The sequence below is a fragment of the Xiphias gladius genome, chromosome 6 (genome assembly GCF_016859285.1).
Source record: "Xiphias gladius isolate SHS-SW01 ecotype Sanya breed wild chromosome 6, ASM1685928v1, whole genome shotgun sequence".
Classification (NCBI taxonomy): Eukaryota; Metazoa; Chordata; class Actinopteri; order Istiophoriformes; family Xiphiidae; genus Xiphias; species Xiphias gladius.
Window position 1 is genome coordinate 5,398,341 of NC_053405.1, and position 21,174 is coordinate 5,419,514.

A 21,174-nucleotide genomic window follows, 5' to 3' on the forward strand; every position below is an offset into this window, starting at 1 on the left:
ATATGGATGCCTGGTTCGAAGTCTCTGCATGACACTTGACAATCTTAACTGAAATGCCTCTAAAACTGCATGAGCTTGCAGTAGATAACAAAAGAAAACATGACAGACTAGTATGTTTTGATGATAACTGGAACCAAATTAAAAGGTCTATTATTCCAAACACTGGTAGGCGTACAAAGCACAGACTCAGAAATTGCTGTGTAGAACTGGATCACCAATTTCTGTAACAGGTTGAACTTCCTCGGCTGCAAGAGCTGTTGGTGTCCCACATCCCTTAAGTGCTCCCTTATCCCCATGGTTTTGAGCATGTTTAATAGGGGTGGGGGGGTGGGGAAGACGCCCACTAAAGTGAGGACACTCTTCCAGGGCTGATAGCTGTCACTAGGCAGCATGAATAAAAGCCAGTCAGGTCCGTATTCATCAGTCCATATTAATTACACATGACACTATATAATTATAGTCGTTACAAGTGATCGCTTCCAGTACAGAGATAGGGATGTGTTTGGTGTAACTTGTCAATACCGCACATGATCTACCTGGTAACCACCTCATTTACAACATCAAAATGTCTCCTTTCATATTGTCTTGTGTTTGTTTTCTTTATGCCTTTTATGTGTGATGCAAAGCACTTTGAAATGCCTTGTTGTTGAAAGGTGCTATAGAATTAAACTGCTTTGTAAATGGTTTAGGATATAGCTGTGAGCTAGATGATTTGTCTATAAAAAAAGGTAATATTGTTTAATTAATAATTCAAAATCTATTATATAGACAGCAACAGAATCAACAACAACAACAACAACAACAATAACAACAACAATAATAATAATATGCACACATTTAATAAATCAAATCATAAGTCACTATGGTTCCTAGATGGAACTTGTTTCTCCGGACAGCCTCAGTGTAACACACCCTGCGCATGCTCACTCGTCTACGCCTGTTGGTGAAGCGGCTGAAGCTAAACTTTGTGCAAATAAAACAATAATTGTGTGTCGTGTTATAGGAGACCGGTGGACTTTCCATGTGCAAAACTATCGCGATATTGTGAGTTTTTACGAAGATAACAAACTAAAAAAAAAAAATCTAGTGCCGGAGTGTTAGCCTGTATAACTAGCGTTTGTTTGACTAACCAGCTAGCTAAACGACACTAAGCAACGCTGACATTTAACTAGAGGCCATTAAACTGTATTTCTCTGCGTGTTCACTCAACAATCAGACATTTCGCGACTTTGCAGACAGATCTGTTAAACTGCTGTGCCTGGCGTTTTTATAAAATGACGTCTCTGTCGCGACATAAATACCACATTCGCTGAATGTTGCTAACAGCTAAATCGTATCTTTGACTTGTTCAGTAATGTGACCGCAGTCCTGTTAAAAACGAGAAAATGGACAGAGACTTGTTGAGGCAGTGTCTCGCGTATCACGGAGAGTCCTTGTTCAACAAACTGAAATGTGAACAAACGGAAAACCCGGACTTCCAGGCTGTGGTGTCGGACTTGTGCAAGGCCACGACCGAAAGGTAAGTCAGAAAGTTGGGGCGTCTCTTTTGGCTCCACGTGTGGCTTTCATAGAAAGAAAGAAAAATACTCACACTTTAATATACTTTAAAACTCACATTGTGCAGTATCATGTACGCATCATCCATCACTTGGCAAATACAAGCACTCTGTATATATTGTACATGTACATGTACGTGTATAACTGCACATACTGTACATAACCCTAACCACCTACTGTGTGTATGTCAAGTAACATATTGCATTAGCCAGTTAATATTTATGTCAGCACTTCTTGCACTTTTCCATACCTGCACAATGGTTGACTTGTTTATAGATAGTTCTTATTGTACATTATAGTCATACTAATGAATGTTTTGTGTCTTTTTCTTAACTACATATATGTGCTTTTTTTTCTCCCTCTTACTTACTGGCTTGTACACAATAGTCACATGTTTATTTTTTATTTTTCTTTGCTCAGCTTTGTTGTCCTCGTTTTTGCTGTATGTCCATGTGTACATCCCTGGACATTGTTACTGGCACTGTGTACCGTGTGTAAGCACATAGAGAGCCACTAGAAACCGCAGTCATATTCCACAAACACGCACAAACATACTTGGCCTTTGAAGGGGATTTTCTGATTTTTCTTATTGTCCGATCTCCTACAATTTTAGCATCATTTGTAGATAAAAAAAAAAGCTCTTGCATCGCCCATCAGAATTTATGGATCTTGACATATAGTTGGTCTTATATACGTAGATATAGGGCTTTAGCTAGTAGTAGTTATTTTCCAGGGTAACCACAGGTCTTGAAAAGTCTTAAAAAGCATTGAATTCCGTTGTCACAAAACAAAAATAGCCTTACATGGTTTTAAAGACATTTCAGATTTCATTTACAAAGCTCTGGAATATTTTTTCTTGCCTGCCCTAATCAGTAACGTTTTTGTATCCGATTGCGCCAACGTAATCGAAGTTAAATGAATTAATGATATTTAACTGGTCAATCCACCAATTTTATGGTGTTTATCTGGGTGCATTGATTAATGTGCATTAATCAGTTCATTATATTATTGTAATTATTGTTGCATATTGCTGGGAAGAATGGGGGGGAAAAAAAAGGGATATAAATAATTCTTGCTCGTATTGTCCCCACTGGTTTTCCACCACATTCTCGTTCTTTGACTGGTGTTACCATGAAAAGGGTATAAAATTGGGCTCCATGTGGTATTAAAAAGGTCTTACATTTAACTTGGTGAACCCTGCAGATATAAATCAATCTGCCAGTAATCTACCAGTAATTTGATTCATTGATTAATTGTTTGGTCTGTAAAATGTCTGAAAGTAGTGAAAATGCTTGTCACAATTTCCTTAAATCCGGCATGATGACTTCATAGCGCTTGTTTTGTCCGACCAGCAGTCCAAGGCCCGAACATATTTAATTTAAAGAAAATGCAGAAAATTGTCACATCTGAGAAGCTGATTATGGGGCATTTTTGCTTGAAATACGAATGACTGACTGGAATGCTTAATTGACTATCAAAATACTTGCTGATTAATTTTCTGTTGATCGACTAATTGACCCAGAAAGATAGTATAAACTCTAGTCCCAGTTTAAGGATGTTTTTATCAATTGTTGATAGCGTAATTGTCTCAGGTGTTTGGTTCCCCTTCTGACTGATTGTTGCAGCCTTTGGCTCAAAAATTAAGTTGTTCTTATTTCATATTGTGAATTTACTGTCTGATGAAGGTCTGTTACCTAAATGTTACATCTCCTATACAGTTATTGCTGACTGTGTGCAAACAATTCAGCTTTTCCTATTGCATGATTTCATTTTCGTATGCACTTGTCCACCAGTTGTGAATTACGTAGACAAGTATTGGTTAGCTTAAAGATTATTTTAAGAGCCACTGTTGAATGTTTATTTTTTCTGTGCAGCAAGGGTGAAGAGCAAGGCAGCCCCCTTGTGGAGCAGTTCATTGCCAGGAAGGCTGACATCTTGTTCTGTCCGGCATGGAAGACCGTCATTCTTCAAGAAGAGGATCACGAGGAGGAGGAAGAGGAGGCTGCAGGTCAGTGATGGTTTGACCACATATCTTAGGCTCCATCCACACTAAGCCGTCAAATGTTTAGAATAACATTTTTGTTTGAAGATAATAATGTGGATCCAAACTAATGTTTCCAGGTCTTTTTTTTTTTTTTTTTTGAAAATTTCCGTTGAGGGTGAAATACTTGAACAATAGGAAAACTGCTAAATCACTCCTTGTTTGCCTCTCTTCAGCTGGCAAAGAACAAAAATTTGCTTGACCATAATGCTGAGCTCTCAGCTTTCAGTCCCCTCCTGCTCTCTTTCTTCACCTATACTGCGTTTTAATAAGGCCAAATTTAAATTGAATTGAGCTCATCGGGGCTGCAACTAACAATTACTTTCATTATCAATTACTCTGTTAATTGTTCTATCTATATAATATGTCAGAAAATAATGAAAAAATACCTGTTATAAGTTTCCTTAGCACAAGGGGGACGTCTACAAATCTCTTGTGTTGTCAAGAAACCCAAAGATACGCACGACAGAGAAAGGATCAAATCATCCTATTTGCTGAAGCTGGAACCAGCAAACTTTTTTAGAAAATGACAAAAATGATTATTCATGTATTAAAATAGTTGCCAAAATAGTAGTGATTGTGTGAAATGGGAGATGTGCCTGTGCATGGCACTTGTTTGATTCCGCTTTCTGCCTGTGCTTTCCCCAGAGCCCTACGCCATCATGCCACCAGTGGAGTTGTTCATGGAGGTGTCGTACGAGGAGAGAAGATCCATGCTGTACAGGGACTTGGAGAGAGGAGACATTGTGGTGGGGAGGATCAACAACATAAGAGAATACGGCTTCTTTCTCACTTTGCTGTGCATGGCAGGCGGACTGAAGAGAGACATAGAAGACCTAGAGTTGTCGGTAGGTCAACGAGCCAAACTAGTTGACTGTACATGAACCATGTCAAAAATCACACCCAGTTGCAGATCATTAAATAAAATTAGTCAGCCATTGTAAATGGGGAAGTCTCAGATCACCAGTTGGCCAGCCTTAGCGCAAATACCACCTCTGTGGTTCTGTGAGTTCCTGAATGACTGCCAGGAGGATTTCACAATGTGTCTTTCAATGAACCGCGCAGGTTGAGATGCATATCTTAGCAAAGTATAATGACTGACATGGATGGTATGTATGTATCTCGGGTGATTGATTGGTTTGAGCAAATGCTGTGTAATCAGTTTGTTTCCTCTTCCAAACTAGTCCAACACCTGACATCATCCTTCCGCCGCCCAGACCTTTCCAGACTCTGTACCATTATTGTTTAATAAAGACTAAAATGCCCCCCCCCCAAAATTTAACTAAACATGTTTTCCCTTCTACTTTCAGGCTTTATGTCACATCAGAGAAATTCCCTCCACTGGCAACCATGATGATCCTCTGTCCTACTACCAGATTGGAGACTTGATCAAAGGTTAGTATGTTGTAGAAGACTTTCTATAAAAGACTCTGAACACAATTAAACACACAAAACACCGATAGGGTTAAAGTGAAATATATAGTTACATTATAGGAGACAAACAAACCTTATCAGGAGAAGTCAAAGGAGAGTCTCTCAATAGAATTAGTCTTACAATCATCTTTATAGTGTTTTTTGAGACAAAGAACTTAGTCCCAATTGGTTATCTTTAGTTCAACCCAAACACATCGTCAAATAAGATAGAAACATATATAATGTTCATGCGCTACCCATCCACTGGCCATAAAATGACGCCCAGACACAGCATAGCTTGTCTTAAGGCGTAAGGCGACAGGCTGCTCCATAAGTAGGCCCCCCTGGACTCATAAAACATCTGTCTAAGGCCCCTGGGAGAGACCTTGAAACTTCTATGGGAGCATCACCAAAAGTGAATAAATGATAAACAAACTATTCCTCCACAAGTTTCTTATTTGGCTTTGTCTTAAACAACCAGCTGGGTGTAGTGTGGTCACGGCCAGGGTTAGGTTAACACAAGGTCTACACAAAGATAAATGTTCCCCAAAGTTATTACAAAGCTTTGATCCCAAAGAAGTTGAGTTTTGACTTCTGCTGGTTTTGGGGTAATTGGGCTTAATCTGACAGGAAGCATATTGGTGATGAGAGGAAACCTTTTTTTGTATCATGCAGTCTTCAGTGGGAGTTTTCATCACCAAAGCAACCAATTTGTTGCCATCAGTCAACTTCACCAGTATCTCAGAATCATTTAGCCCAGCTCTTTTCAGAGAGCCTTCAATTATTTGGAATGCCTTAAGCTTTGTTTAGACCGACATTAGCACAGGGGTGCTGCACCCTCGTCCATTTCGTCCACTGTGCCGGCACACTGGGGGATGCCGCTGCAAAGGGCTCCTGCAAAAAACCGAAACAAGATAAAACAAAACAGCGCTGTTGTCGAGGGTAGGAAAAGACGGCTTTTACTGCAAAGCAGTGTGACATAATCTGACATTGCAGTAAAAGCCGTCTAATCAAATTCTACTGTTTACCACGTGATCATCTTGACAGAGGGTGATGAGTGCCACCGTGCCATCTTTTCAGTGTAAAATCCTCCCTCCTAATAATATAAACCGCTGTGCATAGTTTTGGCATCTGATAAGCTTTCAAGCTCATATCTGAGAGTATTTGTGCATGACTTTGAATCACTTACCAATCAGATTAGAGCTCCTTAAATATGAAGACGTAACATTTCTCCTGTGAGTTTTTGCTGTTTTTGTCGAGACACATGGCTGACGGATAAAGTAAGACAAATCTTCTCCTAAGCTCTGCGCTTTCTTGGTCTGTAGCTGGAGTGAAAGACATTGACCGCTACCAGGAGAAAATCACAGTGTCCCTCCACCAGGCGTCTCTCTCTCCCAGCTTGGAGCACATCAAACTGGGAGTCATTACCCGGGAGGAGCTGCCCATACACTACAGGTAACATCACAACGTGATATGACAAAAATGAAATTTTGAAATTTTTACCTTGTGAGCTTGTTGAGGTTCTTGTGGCTACCAGATGAGATAAACAAACTCGCTTATTGTGGCATGAATCGCTATAGCCATTGTTTGGCATCTTCTTTGAAAGGATTGCATTCAGTTCAAGCACGAGACTCTGTCACATTGGTACTCTGAATGATATGAACCAGTTACCACTGTTAAGTTCTCTCCTCTCAGTCGTAGCATTCGTGCAGCCAATGACTCCAGTGAGACGTATGAGTGTATACTGGGGTGCTGCCATGGCTACCACAACCCCTCTGTAGTGGACTACCTGCTGGAGAAGGTGCGAATCAGCGACACCCACCCACCGTCAATGATGAGAGGACTACAGAGGTAAACATGTCGACTGGCCGACCTCTTTCAGTTACATGACATGAAACCCGAAAGCTGTTAAATGTTATTTTCCTTACTCTGGAGATAATACTCATACAGCATAGTTTATTGGATACTGTAATATCATGGAGGAGCTGAGGCAGTGATGCATGAAGGGAAACAAAGATGGTTTTAGTTTCTTTATGTCATGTGGTTTCATGGGTAAGTTGACAACGAATGGAACACCCTAAAATCAAAAACGTCTGTGTGCCTGTGAGCGTTTACATGTAAGGAGACACTTACCGAGATAAAGGGACTCGCCTTGTTGGAAGGCTGGTAAATAATGGTACCCTTTAGAAGGAGAGAGTGCCTGTGAGGTCGAGGGAGTGACTGTTTGGAAAGTCACCAGAATTCTTACCTGTGCCTCTTTTCTCCACAGTAAAAATTTCCTAGAGGAGGATTTTGCCTCCGCAATCAGGAAGAAACAGTCTGCATCCTGGGCCTTGAAGTGGTAATGCTACACCTTTTTAATTTTGAGCACTGCAAATAGAAGGAGCAGTGTCCTTTAAATGTGCCACTGATGAACTTTCTAACCTTGCTTCTAGTCTTTATCCCTCTGGCCTCTTCTGACTTGACATTAATGTTTGTTTTCAGTCTTCCAAGTCTGATTATTGTATTTATTTATCCATTTATTTTATTTATTGTCATTTCAGTGTACGTGCAGGTGTGGACCACTTCAAACATGGTCGCCATGTGGAAGCCATGAATGAATACAACAAGGCCTTGGAGATTGACACTAATAATGTAGAGGCACTGGTGGCACGGGGAGCTCTGTGAGTCGATTCTTATTTTACGTCATACAACCTACTTTTGAAGCTAATATACTGTATAACTGTTTTGTGTTATAATTTCTAATATTTACAAGTCTTACAAAGGGTCTTCATCGACGTCAAATGTTTGAATTTTTAGACATGCATGCATTGTATACCCATGCTTAGAGTTTCACAAGCTGCATTTACTTATGTATTTTTATTTTGGTGAATGTTACAAAAAGTCACAGTCTTCTTTAATAAGAAATTGTTGATGAAAATGTTTTCTAAATCATACATTAAACTGAAAAAACGTGGGTAGCACTGACTAAGAATGCCTCAGATGAAGAGGATGCATCAGTTATTTTGGAAGGATATGAGGATCGATATTTCTAACACCACACCAGTATCTGTCAAAATTTCGTTTTCTACGTTGCCATAAAAAGCTCTTTGGCTTGGTACCTGCTCGGTATAATGACAACAGAAAGGATAACAGAAAACGTAACTCATTTATAAATTACATAGGACATAAATGATGCAAAAAAATTGCACACACAAAACATTTATTGTAAAGATTTATAGCCTTTGTCTGTTACTTACTAATTTAACTGCAGCTTCAACTTTGTACTCCCTCTGTGGACATTAGTTATGGGTTAAAAATCTAGTTAGTAAAACCATAAGAGCAGATTTAAGCAGTTTGACATAAATATTTCAAAAGGAAATGAAAATAAATTCTTCTCAGAACATAACTGTCAGTAAATTGTGATACACCCTGTAAATAATATGGCTGGATTTTTCGTTTTAGATTTTTATTATTCTTATTATGTGCGTTTCCATCGTGCTCAGGTATGCTAACAAGGGCAGCATCATGAAGGCTATAACAGACTTTGAACTGGCTCTGGAGAGCTGTCCAGATCACCGCAACGCCAAGAAGTACCTCTGCCAGACGCTGGTGGAGAGAGGAAAACAGTAAGAAGTTTGGCACTTTATTTTGTGAATTGACACTGGAAACAGTTCAGAGTGGTAAAATCTAAGATAAATAATGCTACGGTGAAATAAAATAATAAAAATCAATCATTGAAAAAGGAATATTTGTTGTAATGAATGGGCACACAATTGTCCAGTCCTGAAATACAGGTCAACCCCTGCATTTTTAAACCTCAGTTTAAGGAAAAAAACTGTCTTTTATTAGGGCCAATACAGCATCCTTTCTCTCCAGAACAGTAGAGGAGTCTCAGCGTAGTTTTTTTCCGTTCATTCGGTTCAGGCTCTGAGCCTACGTCTTATACTGGGAGGGAAAACCCTGAGAATATCCAGGACAAAAAGCAGGTCAGCGGAGAGATGGGAGTGGTAACAGGAATTTTGTAATTAATGAATGTTACTGATTAAAATTCCTGACCGTATTTTCTGTTCCATTCGTTGTCACTGTGTGTGTGTGTGTGTGTGTGTGTGTGTGTGTGTGTGTGTGTGTGTGTGTGCGTGCGTGCGTGTTTGTGCGTGCGTGCGTGTGTGTGTAGGCTTGAAGAACAGGAGAAACTAGTAACAGCAGAGGGACTGTACAGGAGAGCTTTGTCTTTAGACGACGCCAACCCTGAGGCACAAGAGGCCCTGCACAAGATCACAGACACTATACAGGTGAGCGGGCCACAACACACACACGAAGGGTTCAGGAAAGTTGGCAGGTATGCACGGTGGATTTGTAGGCTTAACTAACTAATTAGAGCACGTGCTAACAATAAAGGGGATAGCAAGGCTTTATTACACCTTTACTTTGATGCAGTGTCATGTATGACTTCAGAAAAACAAATAAAGCAGGCGGAGCAAATGAAAAACCATCACTCAGTGTTTTTGCCGCCCGATCCTTCGTGGCTTTTAGGGCGTTTCAGAGTTTGACGTGGGAAACTGACCAATGGTGTAACGTCAGCGCTCAGTCACGCGGCATGTTGCTGACCAGTGGTGTAACTTGAGCACTTGGTCGGTCGCAAACAAATTCAGCATATCGGCTTAAAAGGTGATAATATGTCAGTTATTGCAGGTATTTAAATTCAAATACCACAGAGACATACATGGATCTTTCAAGTCTTAAGTGTATGCAGACCAGCACTCAGCAGACTCGCAACCTGAGTGTTTTAATTTTAAGATGATATTACAATGAAGCTGCGCCTCTGATGCCAACGTAGCATCATACCAAGGCCCGTTAAACCTGACCAAACCTGTAAGTTTACACAAGACGTTTATGTAGACTTACAGGTGGGGCATAGATCATAGTTAAACAGTTAGGATCAAAACTTCAGTGTGTCTGCTAATGGTTGACTAGTAAATGTTGGTTAAAGGTTTATATCGAAGCATGACTCATTCTAAGATCAGCATTTTTGTGTGTACCACTCTAAAACGGTTCATGCGCGACATCTCACTCAGGAAAAGTTGATCAATTTTATGTAACACAGAAGAAATATTATCCGCTCGTTAACGGTTTGCTGTTGGTCACCAGGCATGCCCGGACTAAAATTTCAGTATTTATAGAATGTTTCTCGGGGGATTATTAAAATAACAAAACAACAAATGTACTTTTAAGTGCATATTCCTTATAAAATGGCTTCCGTTTATTTCTATTAGGTAGATACAGACGCCTTTTATAATAATAACCACACTATCATATCTTTTTTTTATATTCTGAACTGAAATAAATCATGTAACAACACTGGAAAAAGGCACCGCACATGTGTTTTGTTTTTTTCTGGCTGACCAGACGTCCGCTCAGGTCAAAGCTGCATTCACTAAAAGGAATTGCTTTGCCCATACAACATACGAATTCTATATGGTATATTACAATCCTTTAAGTGTACTGTTTTTGCAAATAGTGTACAAGAAATAAAAGACATATAGAATCAAAGATATTTACCAACACTTTGTGTTTTCATGTTTCATATCAACATGGAGATGAAATACAGTTTTGTCAGTTAAATCTAATTTAAAATGCCACTGCCAGTTAAACAAAACAAGGAGACAGGAAAATGTTTTTGTTTGAAAGTTTTTAAAATTAAAAAAAAAGAAGAACAAAAAAACATTTTTTTCTCTTTCTGTTCCCGGAGCTATGTCGCCAGGGTGGTTGTCAGTGTGCATACTGACTGTTTTAGAAGTATGGATTCTGGACATAGCTAATGATAAAGGAGTGATTTGTCCCGCCCTAAAAGCGACACGGAGAATGAGAGAGCTGAAAGTCAAGAGCGGTCTGTACACGCCCACACATTCAAGTGAAGAGGTCTAATAAGGCGAATAAGTGAAAGCACCTCTGTGTGTGTGTGTGTGTGTGTGTGTGTGTGTGTGTGTGTGTGTGTGTGTGTGTGTGTGTGTGTGTGTGTGTGTGTGTGTGTGTGTGTGTTTTTACGAGGGTTGTGCGGAGGCTTTAACTATAACTGAACCGGAGCACCTTGAAGTGCTGTCCATGGTGCTGAATCATGTCTTAGAGCATTTACATGGGCATTAACATGTATCATGTACAGATACTGTACATAGAAAGAGAAGTCACTTAAAAAAAAAAAAAAAAAAACTATGAACAACATCCTCTTAAACTGTGAATATGACTGCTGTGCATAAACACACACATGCTCATGACGCTGTGGTTTGTAATACTGATGGAGTGTTTTGGTGTGTGTGTGTGTGTCTGCAACCCTGGGACTCTGCCCTTTGGGACTCTGCCCTTTGACCCTCCAACTGCCACAACCTTGTCGCCTGTCTTGCGGGGGGCGAAAAAAACAAACAAACCCAAAACTGCACAATGACAATGACTCCTCTTCTGGACACTGGGCGTGGTGCCGTGTCTCTGGTCCAATACGGTAACGTTGAAACCTTCTCTGTCTCAATGGGGAACAAATGCTCTGTGTTTTCTCTGCACATCTCTGCCTGTACCTCTGTCCATCCATCTGCTTGTATGCCGACTACCTTGCTCTTGGATCACGCCACTTTTTTCTATGGTAAATATGTGACTCTCCGTATATTCCTCTATCGTTCTGTCGCCTGTGGCTTGTTGTGATGTTCTTCTGTCCGTCTTAAACTTTCGACTTTCCTGTTCCTCACCATACTTTCTTACTCGGACATGAATGACTGAATAAATAAATGAACGAATGACTGACTGAATGCCATTTTTGCGGTCGCGGTTGCATGTTTTGGGTCATGGTGTGTATGTGTTTGAATATATGTCCGTGGCCTTTCGCCTGCCGTTATCTTGCCTTGCCCTGTCTTGCCTTGCTCGGCGACCGTGAAGAAATCAATTCGCCTGCGAGAAGAAGCGCTGGCTAAGGAGCAGGTGAAAGCTAAGAGCGGCCAGACCAGCGCTGAGAAATTGCGTAAGATTTTGAAAGAGGAGAAGAGGTGAGTCGGCCCTGATTTTGTAAAGGTATGGCAGGTAAATATACTGCTGGTGAAGGCATGTAAAGCATCTCATGTCAACCAGCCGTTTGATCGGAATAAGATTATCAGTGGATGTCTCTTTTCCGCAGGATGAAGAAAAAACGGAAGAGATCAGCCTCTTCCTCGTCTTCCTCCTCCACATCCTCTAGGAACTCCTCTGCTTCTTCATCCTCCTCCTCCTCGCGCAGGAGGTCCAAAAAGAAGAAAAAGAAGCGCAGGAAGTCCGAGCGTGGAAGTAAACGCCATCGCAGGATCTCCTCAAGGGAGAGCAAGAGGAGTGAGGAGGGTATGAGCGAGAAAGACAGGAGGGAGAAAGATGAGGACGAGGTAGAGTGGTATCCCGCACCTCCCAACACCTCTGCCACCTTTCTCAACCGGAAGGGAGGCCCGGGGTTTGGAGAGAGGGATGAGGAGGAGGTAGAGGAGAACGATGTTGAGGAAAGAAGGATCTGTCAGCTTTATTCTTTGTCGGCGGCCTCAGAGAATGAAGAGTCGGACTCCTCACGTAGAGAGAGAAAGAGAAGCGACAGAGAGGAAAACACGACAAGTAGAAGGAAAAGCAGTCTGAGCAGAAGCATAGAAACGGAGCAGCGGAGGAGCAGGGGTAGCGAAAAGAGGGATAAAAACAGGGAAAGAGGGAAGGAAGATAACAAGAGAAACAGTGACTCTAAGAGAAGAAGTAGCTTAGACGAGAACAGAAAACGAAAAGTATCCTGCTCGTCAGCTGATTCTGAGTATTCACGGAAATCTAGTTTCCGATCTGAATATTCAGGATACTCTGGTTCTGCCTCCAAACATCTGGAGAGCAGGGTGAGATGTGACTCGTCAAAGAGGAACTCCTTCGATGGTGGTAGGTATGAGAACAGAGGGAGGGAGGAAATCTGTGAGGTACAAGACGTAAAAAGAGAGAAGGAAAGCAGAAAGGGGAGAGTGGAGGAAGAGAGCAGCAGGCCGGATGGTGGACTCGGTAAAAGATCAGAAAGTGCTGGAAATCATAACAAACCGAGTGGTGCGACCTCAGTGCCAGGGGAGAGGCCTAAAAAAGACCTCCCTGCCAACCTGCGGGATATTTTCAATCAGATTGCCCAGTTTGAGAAGGAGAAAGGAGTCAAGCCCAAAAAATAACCCCAAAACAAAAGCCCCGAAAAATGCCAAATATAAGTGTTGTGGAAAAGAGACTTTGAAATGGGTGGTTGTACCATTCATTCATTCTCTGGACTGTGCATCAAGATAATACACCCGAGAACCCGATTGAATGTCCAAGTCGTTGTAAGTTACCTTCGGTGTTGGAGGAAATGACTAATTTTGCTTTGAAATGTCTGTTCCTTTCTGGTAGGCCTGTAGTCAGCTGCAATGGTTGCTGGGTAATAGCTGGTCGGAGTGTAATTAATTGTTCATCTGAATGGATTGAAACTATAAATACAAATACTTTTGAAAATACTATCCCAAATAATGTGATAACGTCATATTACTGTTGTTAGTGGTGACTATCAGTGGAATTCATTTCTACTTATTATTTCCAATTAAATAACTTTACAGAATAATATCTCAATATGAGAGTATCGATGATTGACTATAGATATTACATCTTTAGTCAATATTATTACGTTAGCTGGGGTAATATCCCACTTGAAAGTGTCATTTTTTTTTTCTTTGACAGGTTATGACATTATTTGGCAGTTTGGTGTCACATCAGTTGCTACAGGCTTTTTTTTTTTTTTTTTTTGTTCATCTTGAGTTGAGGCTTTTTTTCAGTGGAGAGGATCCTGCCTTATGTTCACTGCCTTGCGCCAGTTTGTGCATTCTTCCTGTGGCTTGTTAAATCTCTCCCCAGACAACCTGACTGTTAGGTCCACGGTACTTTGTCCAGCTTTAAACAATACACATGTTCCAGTTGTATTCCAAACACATTTTCTCTTGTCGTAAAATGAACTCAATTGAATCAATAAAGCATTTAAAATGTCAAAACTACATATTGTGTTATTTAAATCTTTGTGTTTTAAGGCAGTTATTTATTTTTTTGCATACAGTTGATCGCGACAGTTTTTTTTTTTTTTTTTTTTTACCCTTGTTGTTGCCTTTTGTTTTTCCAACTTACTACTGTTTGTTTTGTGAAAAGATTTCCCTCGTATAAAGTTTGAGATGGTCTAGCACAATAGTAAATTATAAATACTGGAACAGAAATTGACTATCAACTATTTCCCCTATACTGTCATTAGCCCGTTAATATTTTACTAATTAATTTAACAGGAAAGCAGCATCCTTTACTATGCTACATAAAGTGTGATTACTGATAATCCCAAAGCTTCGAAGCGACATAGATGAACATTAAATTACCTTTTATTGGCCAGGCTAAATGGGGTCCAAAAATTTTTAAGATTATAGCTCTTATTCAAGACTACATTATTTAGAACTAATACAAATGTGTGTGTGTGTGTGTGTGTGTGTGTGTCTACATATATATATATATATATATATATATACATATACATATATATGTTAGAGTAATACTTGAAACAATACTATTGAAATGAATATTATAGTGAATATTTTGTTGACACTCATTGGATAGGCTCTCTGTTTCTCTCCTTGTGTTTCATTTAACATGTATACTATTTTGGTCTTTACGTGACTAATACCTCAAATTTACTAAATTCACATAGTTCATTGAAGTAATATGTTAATAATAGATCTCTTTTGTCATCCTTTTATGTGCTAAGAAACAACAGTTAACGAAAAACAAAAACACCTAATTTGGAGAAATTATGGTTTTCCTGCAACAGTTACACTATTTCACAATTATTGGTGCAAGTACTTTGATTAAGGAAATACAGACTTTCTGGCTGCACATAACAGAACAGGAGGCTGCTTCAAAGTTGTTCATAGTGATGAAAAACTACTCAAGGCATGGCGCCACCAAAATTTAGGTAAAATTCAAGTAATATAAAAGTATATTTGGCGGCAAATGCACAATGCACTCGAGAGAGATTTTCTCAGTCACTTTAATCCAAATCAAGACCAGAGCAGACCTAAAGAGACCAACCCTGTATGTCAAACTAAAAACATCTTCATGATAGAGGACAGCATCAGGAATCCAAGGTCAAAAAAACACTGTACCATCAAAAGAGTCAGAGTTTCCAGTTTACGTTTGCCAAGAGCTTACATATGTGAGGACCAGGCCCATGATGTTGTAAATGCAACAGTGCAGAAAATCTAAAGCCAAATGTGGTGTTGGTGGAAAGACTCAGCTGTGGGGCTCGTTTCAAGTGACCCGCGCAGGATCAGCTAGACACCTGCCTGACAGAAATACCACTGTGTTTTGCGGGGGCCTGCCACCCCTTCTGGCTCAGTAATATGTGTGGAAGAGGAGTCATTTCCCGGCAGAATATGGATCCTGAACATGCATGGAAGCTACTGTAAACTGGCCTGCTTGAAGTCTTAATAAAGAGCAAGCATCGCTGGCGCGCGTGGCTTTGCCTCTGCACTTACTGGACCGAAACTGTACTGGGGGACAAGCCCGAAAGTGAAAAGGGAAAACACAGAGACACATCACACAGCACTGATCTGGGATATTGGCAAAGGGCTGGTCCACACAAATGATAAAATCAACGTATTGTCACGTAGTGTGGTATCCAGTAGTGTTTTGGTTTTATTTGCTCATGTTGGACATATTAATCCGTGAGCTTTGTGTCTGTACCCAAATACAATAGTGGGGAATGCCGTTTTGTTTGTGGTGCTCAGATTAGTAATTTCTTTGGTAGGAAGTAGTTCCACTGAAAGAAACTGACAGTGTGTTATGTGGATTATTGAGATTAACTGGGATATTGTCTCTGAAAAGACGCGTTACTGATGTGTTTAGCCATGCTGGCAGCTCCAGGGAATGAAATGTCCGTCTGTCAGTTTGTTGGTCCACCTCTTTGGTCCAGACTGAATTGCCGTAAACGTTTGTACTGGCATTCATGTTCCCCAGAGGATGAATCCTGGTGACTTTGGTGATCCCCGGGCTTTTCCTCTAGCATCACTAGCAGGTCAAAATCTTCACTTATTCAGTAAAGTATCTCATCATCTACTCGATGGATTGCCAGGATATTTTGTTCTGACTTTCATGTTCCCCAGAGGATGAATCTTTCCTCCAACACCATCATCAGGTGAAAATTTCTGATTATTCGATACTTTAGGCAGAACTCATGACACTTACCGTCAGCCTCAGCTGTACTTTGTGCAACATAGCCAAAGTAAGCACGCCAACATGCTGCACTATCATTGTACACATTATGCCTGCTACACACCAACATGGCAGCATGCCGATGTTAGCATGTGGCATATTAATATAAATGTAAGATATAAAATCCATTAAATTCTTTTGTTTGTACGGGGACTGCTTGCCTGGCTTGATGCGACATGGGGTTGAGCGAGAGAACCGAGCTTCACAGTTAATTCTTGACCTCGGTAACAGCACGTGATCTTTATCAGCCGGTGAAGCTTGCTTGTGTGGACGTTCAAAATTCCCCAAATTTTTTGAGCACTTTTAGGAAAGCTCCAGAAAAAATCTGTGAGTGGCACTTGAGAGGAGATTATCTGAAGCGAGACAATGTCTCAACCAGGAGTATTAAGTAGAGCTGGGATAATGTTGTTCCTCTGCCACGCAAGCTATGAAGAACTGTAGACCCAAAAATAAGAAAATTTCGACCTCTTGTTAATACTACTTTTCTGATTTAACATAGCTTTTTTTTTTTTTTTTTTTTTTTTTGCTAAATGGTTAAACACCAGATCTTGTCCGTGGAGATTTGGTCCTGGATTTTTATTATGTTTTTCCATATATGTTCAAACAGGCAGTAATGCCCTGAAAATGCGACGCTCCAACACATGCGGTTGTCTCTCACGCTTGAACTTAGCAAAATTAAACCAAAAGTGGCCTTGTGGCTTATTGGTGCTTTAAGCTACTTGGTGTCACATATTTGATTTAATAACTGGACACGCACACACAGATCAACGGCAGTGCGACCGGCCGTGTGCGCCCCCCCCGGTTCCAAAGTAGCTTACTTTAGGCTTAGCTGACAACCTCTCACTTTCCTCCTCAATCATTACTGGTCCCATCATCAGTGATGCAGCAGAGAGGCTACATGTCGCATTCTATCTTGTTAGGGCAGATTAACCACTAATATACAGGCGGCAAAGAAGCCTCTTCATCCATTACTGTACACACAGACTCCTGATCCTGTCCTTTCTGTCTCGGACGCCATACATCTTAATCTGTATAAATACTGACTCCAGGAGAGGCTGCGGTCGTTTCAGCTGGTCTCACCGGGTGCTCACTCTGTGGGTCATCATTAGACCTCAAAAGAAGCACTGGAGGTAGGAGTTTTTGGTCCTCGGCAAGACGCATCACTGAGCACATGGATTATTCTGGTGCCATTGTGCATCTTAAAAAGTACCGGTATATGGATTGCAGTCTGATTTTGCGCCGCACTTTCAATTAAGGGTTGTCAGATTTTTTTTTATCCGCGAATTCTAATATTATCTTCAGCCTGCACACCTTGTTGAATAAAATGTGTAATATGTTGATATGAAATCCAAGAATTTTGTATTTGACCCTGCATAAAGTTAATGTTTAATAACTGTTGGAAGAGAAGGTCTGGTTTTAACCCTTTGTTGTGCACATCTGGATGACAGACATCAATGAAATCAGATTTTTTAGTCAGAAGAGCAAAAATACAGTATATTTATGATGAGTCTCCACTTTTTTCTTTTTCTTTTTTTTTGAAGTCATCATGAAGCATGGATGTGAGTTCTGACTCTTGGGTGAACCTACTAAACTTGGGTTTCCCTCTACACATTACAGCAGAGAGAACAATGGCAAAACTGGGAGTAAGGTCACACTTCATCCAGGGGGTCTTGAAATCTCTCCCTTCCGTAAATTATCATATCGTTTCCTTTTCCTTGCGAAGAGGTTGACCCACCTTACGTTCATAACAATCGCTCAGATCGACGTTTCAGTTTTAATATCGTGCAAAGTAAGCACAGGTGTCTCGGACACTGCAGGCGGCCTTCAGTTTGACTACATCTTTTTAGCTTCATAACTTTCATATCTACATTCACAAACCTACAAAGAATATTGTCAGAGTGATCAGACACATACAGTGCATTCACTGCTGTATACATCACAAGCCTTTTAGACTTGTTTTAAATGGTATTTACATAAAAGTACTCGACAAAAGTTTGAAATGTAAAGTGCTCTAGAAAATAATGGCATGAATGGTTTTTATTTCTCAATTAACTTCATACAAGGTGCAGAAAAACAGAAACAATGTAAATCAAATCAATATTTGGGGTGATCACCCTTTGCCTTTAAAAGAGCATGAAATCCTCCAGGTGAACTTGCACACAGGACGTGCCACAGCTCCCTTGTGCTTCTTTTAGTGTGTCTCAGTGTCTTTTGGCTCTCCACATAATCCCAGACTGACTACATGATGCTGAGATCAGGGGTCCGTGGGATCCAGACCATCCGTGACGGGACTCTTTGCTCTTCTTGTCTCCGAAGATAGTTCCTTTCGACCCTGGCTGTGTGTTTGGGGTCGTTGTCGTGCTGCAGAATTTATGTGGGACCAGTCAGAGGCCTCCCTGATGGTGTAGGGTGATGGATAAGAATCTAGACATCTGAAGTTTTGCACAGTACTGTATATCAGAGGGTCAGCCAACCTTAGATACTGCACCGGTAGAGATGTATCCATGACAGCAACCCCTCGGTTATGGAAATGTGGGATTCATCCATAGTGTAAGTGTCCTTGAGCAAGGCACTGCCCCCCTCCTCCTCCCTTCTTTTAAACCAGCTCGATCTGACTCAGGGGTGACCACCCCCAAATGCTTCTAAAAGTTCATGTTGGGCTGGAGAAGAAATACACTCCTCATTACTGTGCAGGTGCGTCGGAGCGGCAGTTCTGCAGCCGTCCACTGGGGGGCAGTGGAGCACCGTGCCTGTGGACACCAGCAGTGGATTTTAGGAAAGAGAAGGGAACATAGGGAGTGTGCTCCTCATTCACGCTGCTGCAGCTGTCTGCCTTTGTTCGCGTACGGAGTTGCATTTTATATAGGAGAAATGTGATTTTTTTTTTCTTTTTCTTTTTTTTCTTAAAATCGCGATCCATCTGGGAGCCTGAAACAGACCGATGCCCTTCACAAACAACACTGTTTTTCTGGTTTTAATGAATAAAAAATGCAGCCTTTCTGGTCCTCATAGGCAGGGGTGCTGCTAGAAATTCTGGGTCTCCTTGAAACACATTTTACTTGGGACCCTGAATCAGTAATATCATATACACTAGGTTGGCAGTTTATTAGGAACACCTGGCTAAAACGAATGCGGTCTAATACGATAGTAAATAATATTCAGTTTTTATTGTAATTGTTTTTGAGAGGTTTTGATTCAACTTCATTGAACATTTTGGAGGACGTAGTTTGTGGTGCTACAGAGAGTTGCTGCTGTTATTTCGCCTGCCGTCATTGATATAAATGCAGTGGACAAAATAATATGCATTAGTGCATTAGCTTTAGCGAGGAGTCCCTAATAAACTGCCAACTGAGCGTATCATCTTACAATAATATTATATCTATAATTCCAGGCCCCTGTCCAGGTCTTGGCCCCCCTGATTCATTTAAAGTTTTTTTTCTTCCATTCAACACAACTGATCATGAGGTTTGTGTAGGAAAACTTGGGTGCAACAAAATTGGAAAACCCAGTGAAGTAGTGTTCGTGATTTTCATCTTATTGCCAAAACCATAACAAAAGAACTGTTGTGGTCCTGAATTAAATCTTGTAAGGCACTTATACAAACATAACAGCAAAAATCTGGAAATCAGTTTAGTTATTTGTTTAGTTTTTTTTTTTTAAAAACCCAATAAATTATAATGAGAACAAAACGTGAAATTAAAAAAAAAAAGTGTGGCAAACAATGTACCAAGGATCATAGATAAGAACATAATAATAGGCAAAGAAGAAGAAAGTTCACCAAGACTGCAACTAATAATTAGTTTCTTGATTAATTAATTAGTCATATTGTCGGTAAAATGTCACAGTATTGTGAAAAATGGCCATCCCAATTTCTCAACAGCCAAAGGTGAAAACATCTGATTCTTTTGTCCAACCAACGCAACAATCTTCAGTTAATTATCACATGAGATAAAGAAAAGCAGAAAATCTTCACGTCTGAGAAGCTCGAACCAGAGGGGTGTTTGTTATATTCGCTTGAAACAGAACATTTCTATATATTATATTATAGGAACATTTTATAACTTTATTAGAATCAGATGGTGAAAATACAGAAAAACAAAACAGCCATAGTTTTGGAAAGCATCCCTTATGTGGATGTAATGGTGAGTAAACCAGCAAAAATTCAATTTATCCAACTTTAAGTCACAAGTAAACAACTAATGTGTTTCCTATATATCATACTTTTGAGGCCATGGCCTTTTAAGGAAAGCAAAATTATGCTTTTCTGAAGATAGACCCAACTCATTTTAGTTTCTGTTGCTGTTTTTTTGCCTCATGAAGGAGGCCACGGTTATCTCTCTGTTTACCACGCCATCCTACCAATAACGCATTCACAACTCATTCAGGGACGCACGTCAACGCAGGTTCACGTACACTGTATCTGAGCCGCAGAGGCACCTCATCACATCTCGTCCTTTTTCTGAAAGCCCGAAGGACTCTATTTCTCGGGGAGTTTTAAGTCCCGACCCTGCACTGTTGCAATAAGCTGAGAGTGAAAAAGTGGCAGAGAAAAGAAAAGACAGAAGGACGGAAGGAGGGAGAGCGGTGTGACCGCCGGAGGGAAAAGAATAAGAAGACCTTTAGTCCGTGAAGGTGCGGGTCTCTCCGCCAGTTGGGGAGGTCAGCGGCAGCAGCTGTCCTGCTTGACCGACTCTGATGAAGCTGCAGATTCTCGCCTTCATGAATCATCCCACTCCATTTTCCTCCTCCTCCTCTTCCTCCTCCCCCTCCCCTGTTCCCACCTGGACTCCTTTTCACAAAGAGAGGGGATTCCTCCTCTTAGGCCTCTTTCTTCAGCACTGAGGCAATCAGACTGTTGAACACGCAGAAGGAGATGAGACATTTTAAAT

General features: G+C 40.6%; 1 protein-coding gene across 4 annotated transcripts; it reads left to right on the plus strand.

The window, feature by feature from the left end:
- The first annotated feature begins 885 nt into the window (after positions 1 to 885).
- ttc14 (tetratricopeptide repeat domain 14) lies at positions 886 to 14,006 on the plus strand. 4 transcript variants are annotated; one of them, XM_040127970.1, is made up of 13 exons: positions 886 to 1,044; positions 1,353 to 1,519; positions 3,432 to 3,565; positions 4,247 to 4,446; positions 4,909 to 4,993; positions 6,337 to 6,466; positions 6,707 to 6,862; positions 7,281 to 7,352; positions 7,555 to 7,674; positions 8,497 to 8,619; positions 9,168 to 9,285; positions 11,915 to 12,021; positions 12,150 to 14,006. In XM_040127970.1, exons 2-13 carry the CDS (start codon positions 1,386 to 1,388, stop codon positions 13,183 to 13,185), a joined length of 2,415 nt encoding a protein of 804 aa, XP_039983904.1. In that variant the 5' UTR covers positions 886 to 1,044; positions 1,353 to 1,385; the 3' UTR covers positions 13,186 to 14,006. The 4 variants fall into 4 exon arrangements, with proteins under 4 accessions (XP_039983904.1, XP_039983905.1, XP_039983908.1 ...); XM_040127971.1 differs by having other exon boundaries at positions 886 to 1,519; XM_040127974.1 differs by lacking the exon at positions 11,915 to 12,021 and having other exon boundaries at positions 12,150 to 12,312.
- Positions 14,007 to 21,174: the final 7,168 nt, after the last annotated feature.

Bases quoted from the DNA above. Each gene is read 5' to 3' on its own strand.
- ttc14 (XM_040127971.1), top strand. From the start codon at position 1,386: ATGGACAGAGACTTGTTGAGGCAGTGTCTCGCGTATCACGGAGAGTCC. The intron at 1,520-3,431 runs GTAAGTCAGAAA...TTTTCTGTGCAG, and splicing joins TGCAAGGCCACGACCGAAAG to CAAGGGTGAAGAGCAAGGCA. The intron at 4,447-4,908 runs GTAGGTCAACGA...TTCTACTTTCAG, and splicing joins TAGAAGACCTAGAGTTGTCG to GCTTTATGTCACATCAGAGA.